This window comes from Triticum aestivum, chromosome 4B (genome assembly GCF_018294505.1).
Source record: "Triticum aestivum cultivar Chinese Spring chromosome 4B, IWGSC CS RefSeq v2.1, whole genome shotgun sequence".
Classification (NCBI taxonomy): domain Eukaryota; kingdom Viridiplantae; phylum Streptophyta; class Magnoliopsida; order Poales; family Poaceae; genus Triticum; species Triticum aestivum.
Window position 1 is genome coordinate 233,296,541 of NC_057804.1, and position 6,108 is coordinate 233,302,648.

Here is a 6,108-nt window from a genome sequence, read left to right on the forward strand (position 1 = left end):
GCTGCGTCTGGCGCGACCCGCCAGAGCTGCAACGGCCAAATCCTTTAGTGCTATGGTCGGTGAAGAATTTTTGCTGCGTCTAGTGTTTACTGGAGCACGACAGGGACAAGCCATGGTGTACGCTCGAAAACCACAGCGAACGTGCGCCATGAGTTCAATCGCGCGTGCTGTGACCGAGGCGACATGGGGCAACAAACTCGCCCGTAGTGTGGTCGTAGCACGGCAAGTGCAACAAAGTGCTACAAACCAGATTCTATGCTTAAACGGTGGCACACGTCGGGGCCTAAAAGTGCGGTGAGTGCACGCGAGCACGGAAATGTGGCGGCGATGAGCGCCCGTGAGCCCATGCGGCAGTTCGACGAGGTTGGGGGTGGGGTGGGGGGGGGGGGGTCCTCCCCTTTTTACCGCGGAGTAGTTCGAGACGAGGACAACACCCAGGAATCACATGACCCGCATGACCGTTATGCACATCTGGCAGACGACCGGCCGAAATTTTAGCCGGTTGACCGGGGCCTAGCGTGCGCCAAAAAATAATTCGAAGGTAGAGAAGTTTAACTACATGCTTTACAGAAAGTCATGTATTTTGGAACATATATTGCTTTAGAATTATGCATGTAGTATATTGTAGTACAAACAAATGCTGGGTTTTGGAGACCCTGTCAATGGTCAGGACGTCAACATTTTGAGAACTGGACGGAGGTAATACAATATTGCTCGTGCTTGGAGGATGTAAGCTGCCCAACCTTTTTCATGGCAAAACTGCAGCATAGTTTACATTAGAGATAAGAATCCATTTATATTTTACAAGTTGAATCGGCTATGGTCAGTATATGCTTTACACTGACAAATTCAATTTTCCCCTATACACCTTGTTTCATTCCTATGGAATAACAAACTGACTGAGAAGGATTCTTTTTAGCAGCGATGGTAAGGCCTTTAGGCTTCGGTTCGTCGGCTAAAGAATCATCAAATCATGAGCTGCTGATGTAGGACAGTGGCGTGGTCGAACGAAGCTGCTGTCAGAGTTGCTGCTGCAGGGAGCTGACGGTCAGGGATTCAGTAATGTTCTGAACAATAAGCTGAAAAGAAGACCAGATCAAAAGCTGAAGAAAATATTTTTCTCAGAAAGGAAAAACAATCGTTTCGCAGATATTTGGAAGAAATGCTCGTTCGTCATTTATTCATGGAATATTTTCTGAGATCATCAAGATACTTAATGGACAAAATAATCAAGATTTTTGCTATCCATGAGCATATTACTCACTTGGGCAGATGGCGGCTGCTGCTGGTGATCGTACATGGTGGCGCCGCATGCCGCCGATGCCCAGTTCTGGAAGCTGGCCTCGTCGCCAGGCCTCGGCATTTCGTAGTGGCCGCCGACGAAGTCCATGGCTGAGGCCGCCGCGTTGTCGACGTGCAGCTCCATGTCCGGCCTGAAGAGCCTGTCGTTGAGGAGGCTGGCGTGGTCGAAGGCGGACTGGTACGGGAACTGCGCGCCGAGATGCAGTGACGTCAGGCAGTCGCCCTGGCTGAACTCCGGCTGCTGGTGCTGGTGCTGGTGCTGACGTACCCCCGCCGCCTGCTGGTGCTGCTGCTCGCCCGCGGCGGTGTCCGTCGACTGCTTGCTCATGCTGAAGTAGCCCGGGTAGCTCTGCAGTGACGTGCTCGTCGAGCACCCGATGTCCCTGCGTGGTGGAGTGCGTAAGTCGTGGACGATTATGTTTCTTCTTCATAACTGCTACGTAACAAAATTCCTGACCAACCACCCCTGAGCTCAGTCCGGATACTCACCTCTGATGGAGCAAGCTGGGGTCTTCAGGTAACATCATGGGCGGCTGTCCATCGCTGCTGCCCCCGTTGTGGAACCACGACGAAGGGTTCGGATCACCGGTTAACCCCAGAGGTAGCTGCATCTCGTTCTGGAACTGAAATTAAATAGCAAGGGCCAACATCCCGATCAGATATCTGAACCTGAAACCAAAAGTTCTGAACTTGTGAAGCTGAAAACTGTTACCTGAGCAGCAGGGCACTGTAGGCCCATCAGATGCTGCTTTGCAAAGTTCTCCTATGCATATCCAACAGGGTATAACATGAGATCGAATTCTGAGTGACAATACAAAATTTAACAGAATTTATACTTCGGATATTGAACAGCTAGTCGGTTATGCTGAACACAGTGTGCAGCACGCATTCAGATCGGCTGGAGTTAATAAGAAGGTTTAGGGGTATCTCTACCTTATGAATGCCGATGCGATTAAGAGATTCTTTGAGAGATTGCTCCATTGCTCTTATATGGTCTATATTCTCAACCTTCTCTGGATCGCTCCAATAACTGAAGAAAAAAAATATGCCAACCTGTTATGCTCCTCAATTTTCATGGTTTCCCTTCAAGTTTGTGTGAAGAGCTACAATTAACTCTACCATAAATGCATTTTTTTTCAAAGGCCCCTTATGAAGTGAAGATCACGTGCCATGAAAACATTACTTTAGACGGCACTGAATGGAAAGATTTCAACAGATATGCCTCTTTTTTTAGGTAAAGAGCGTATATGTCTCTACTTATTACATTGAATCAATCAATAAAGCAGCAAATTTGTGGAGCTGCTTAAGTGAATTGGTGCTAATTAACTACCTGAGACGCTTTTGAACATCTGCCATTTGACATTGCAATGCGCCAAGATGACTAGATAATTCCTGTGAAACAATTGAGCCAATGAGCATTAGATACCGAAAACCAGAAAGAAGAAATTCCATGAAGTGCTCATCGCCCTAGCTGTGATATATGTTGAAGATGTACCTCGACCGTCTGACCCCTGCAATAGATTGAAAAGAACTACATAGTGAGAAATTTCGTTGGAATTACACATTTCTGCAATCATGCTGCTCCCTTGATATCCAAAATAAATACTAGTAAAATTACCCGGAGCCTAAGAAGTCCTGAATGTTGACATCATGGTCTAGCTTCTTGAATGTCTTCTTTAGTGCCTTTTGGGAACAAAAGCTAATTAGTCAGCTCATTCTCAAACTTAATCTGCTAAAGAAAAATGCCTTGATAAATAACTCTATCTGTTGGCATAACATACTTCTAAGCTCTCCAGCTTCCTGTTAAACAGAAAGAATGAATTTCAGTTGATATGTTAATATAATTGGTTCAGCAGATAAACAGAAAATGTATTTAACTCAAATACCTTTTAGCCCTTTCCTGAGGAGTTTGTTGTGCATACTTTGCAATGACTTCGTCTATGGGGCTGCAAATTAAATAGTATATCAGGTAAACATGCAATTCTGATTTAACTCTCCGTGCTAAATATAATTAGCACCCCATATCTGAGAACAAGATAGATATATGGCTAAAGCATTGTTTTGTAATTCTACAATTTCACCCAAAAGAAAAAGCATAGAACTACTATTGCAAAAATGAAAGAAGCACAATGACAAACTGTAAATTAAATGGTGCTTCAGTCGGAATATAGGACTAATATGGGTAAATTTTAGAATTGATGAAATGCATTGAAAAATCGATTTCCTTTTTCAATTAACTAATCAGTTAAGAAATCGATTAATTCAATGGCAAAATTGCAATAATTTCATAAAAAAGCTAAGCGTATTTTTTGAAATAAAATTAAATGTCCATCTCAGTAGTCATATTATGGGCTTGTTGACCTAAATCTGAATTAATTAAATCAGACGAACCAAAACCATTACCTTTTGTCGCCGACGCATATGGTAGGCCTTCCACTAGGAGAAAACATGAGAAGAATGAGATCGATATCACATAGAATGGACAACTCTTTGGCCTTCTTGAGAATCCCTGACCGTCGCTTAGAATATGTCACCTGCCGCCCGCTGGTGTTCTCCAGCTTCTTTATCTTGAGCTTCACCCTCCCCATGTCGAAGAATTTCCGAGCAAAATTATGTCTTAACGTCACACTTTTCACCAATTATGATAGAATCCGATGGAATCTGGATGGGAAATACTGTTGTTATTCACGATATCCGCGTCGCAGTGGAGCATGGGACGATCCAATCGCTCGGGCCCAGATATGAAAGGAATGCTTCCTTGTGCGTGGTAAAATCGAATCGGTCTGAGAGATCGAACCAGGAAACAGGTGGGGATCTGGAATCTTTATGGCCAAACAGGAGGTGATCCCCACGAGCCAACGAGGAGAGATCGAGCCAAGAACCGGCGAAATCGGCAGTTCTTGGGTCGATCGGGCGGGAGAGAAGGGGGCGAGGAGAGAGATAGGGGTCAAGAAGGAGAGAGAGAAAGAGGGGGGGGGGGGGGGGGAGAGTGGTGTGGCTGTGCGCGGAGGGAGAGAAGGGCAGAGAGAGAAAAGCGCGGGAGGGGGTAGGGGGAGGTCAGGGTCCAAACTAACCGGGCGAGAAGGGCTCGGACAGTTGGAAATGTTTTTCGTTTCTCACAGCCTCGTTTTCTACGTGCTTTTGTTTATTTTCTCCTCTCGTTCTACTCTCGTTCACACCTTTATGTATCTATACCAAAAAATATATATACACATTTTAGTAGTTCCATTTTTTTACTAGTGAAGATGAAATGTTCCATTTCTTTTGTGCTGAGCTTAGCTCGGACTGAGCAGAAAACCAAGGAGGCTTCAACGTGACTCGAGTAGAGGCAGAATTCTTACCTAATGATTTTGTGATACTATGAAGCCACCCAACATTATATGAGCAATAACAATATCATGTAGATCTTTCCAATATTTTTTTATACAATCAAATTGGTTTGATTGTCTTGTTGATAACAGAAGACAAGGTTCTTCATCCATGTCGCAATCTTGTTACGAGGATTAAGTATTACCGCTCTGCTGCCATGGTTCAAACGGAAACAAGTGTTTCCTTCATATGTGTTGATAACAATTGCATATTCTTTGTGGGCCTCTGTGATTCTTATTATTATTTAAAGAGCTCTGCCCCCTTCCTGCTAACGAATAGGAGTTGCATGAAGAGGTTAGATATGTGTTGCATTTGTTCATAGAGTTGTGAGGAAATGCCTTTTGCTTCCCCCAACCTCATTTTCTACATGCTTTTTGTAAGATTATGATTGCACAATGTATTGCTCTTCATGCATAGGCACGTATATATGATGTACAAAGGTGGGCCACGGACCTCAACTGTACAAGAAATTAGGAGGCAGGCCCAATACGCAATATGCACATAACACATATACTAAACACCCCCACAGTCGAAGCGGCACCGCAGCTGGCGCAAATACTGGACCGGAACTCCTCAAATGACGCCGTAGGCAAGCTCTTGGTCATGATATCTGCAAATTGTTGGGAAGTACGGACGTGTAAAACACGAATATGGCCAAGGGCCACCTGTTCCCGAACAAAATGAATATCCAACTCAATATGCTTGGTCCGTCGATGATGCACCGGGTTAGCGGAGAGGTAGACCGCCGAGCTTGTCGCAGTAGACCACTGTTGTACGGTCAATAGGGCAAGAAAGCTCCTGAAGCAGCTGGCGAAGCCACGAACACTCGGCGACGGCGTTGGCCACCGCGCGATACTCAGCCTCAGCACTGGAACGAGAGACCGCAAGCAGCCGCTTGGACGACCACGAGATAAGTGAGCGTCCAAGGTAGACACAATAGCCCGAGGTGGAGCGACGAGTGTCAGGGCAGCCTGCCCAGTCTGCATCAGAGTATGCGGTGAGGGCGGTGTCGGCGGAGGCCTGAAGCGTGACGCCAAGATCTATAGTGCCACAGACATAGCAGAGAACCCGCTTGACCGCAGCCCAGTGAACATCTCGAGGAGCATGCATATGAAGACACACCTGCTGCACGGCATACTGGATCTCCGGTCGAGTCAGAGTGAGGTACTGAAGAGCACCAATGATAGACCGATAGAAAGCAGCATCCGAAGCAGGAGAACCATCCGTTGCAGAAAGCTTGGCCTTTGTATCAACATGCGTAGCGGCGGGCTTGCAGTTAAGCATGTCGGCGCGCTCTAGGAGCTCATGAGCGTACTTCCGCTGATGAAGGAAGAAGCCATCGAGACGGCGCACCCCCTCGACACCGAGGAAGTAGTGCAAAGGACACAAGTCCTTGATGGCGAACTCAACGCGAAGACGAGCCGTGAGCTGACTAAG

The 6,108-nt window shown here is 46.2% G+C and overlaps 1 protein-coding gene across 4 annotated transcripts; it reads right to left on the reverse strand.

Annotated features, from left to right (window-relative positions):
- Positions 1-700: 700 nt before the first annotated feature.
- On the reverse strand, positions 701-4,266 carry LOC123094739 (agamous-like MADS-box protein AGL65). Of its 4 annotated transcripts, none has more exons than XM_044516671.1 (11): positions 3,706-4,266; positions 3,189-3,248; positions 3,084-3,102; positions 2,921-2,985; positions 2,798-2,813; positions 2,633-2,694; positions 2,236-2,332; positions 2,015-2,065; positions 1,792-1,925; positions 1,265-1,685; positions 701-1,028 (listed from the first exon to the last, which is right to left on the reverse strand). In XM_044516671.1, the coding sequence occupies exons 1-11, from the start codon at positions 3,888-3,890 to the stop codon at positions 1,020-1,022; spliced, it is 1,119 nt and encodes a 372-aa protein (XP_044372606.1). In that variant the 5' UTR covers positions 3,891-4,266; the 3' UTR covers positions 701-1,019. The 4 variants fall into 4 exon arrangements, with proteins under 4 accessions (XP_044372606.1, XP_044372605.1, XP_044372602.1 ...); XM_044516670.1 differs by having other exon boundaries at positions 701-1,031; XM_044516667.1 differs by having other exon boundaries at positions 701-1,041.
- Positions 4,267-6,108: the final 1,842 nt, after the last annotated feature.

Coding starts and splice junctions, on each gene's coding strand:
- LOC123094739 (XM_044516667.1), bottom strand. CDS start 3,890: ATGGGGAGGGTGAAGCTCAAGATAAAGAAGCTGGAGAACACCAGCGGG. Junction 3,249..3,705: donor ATATGCGTCGGCGACAAAAG/GTAATGGTTTTG, acceptor TTTAATTTGCAG/CCCCATAGACGAAGTCATTG. Junction 1,686..1,791: donor CCCAGCTTGCTCCATCAGAG/GTGAGTATCCGG, acceptor TCCACCACGCAG/GGACATCGGGTGCTCGACGA.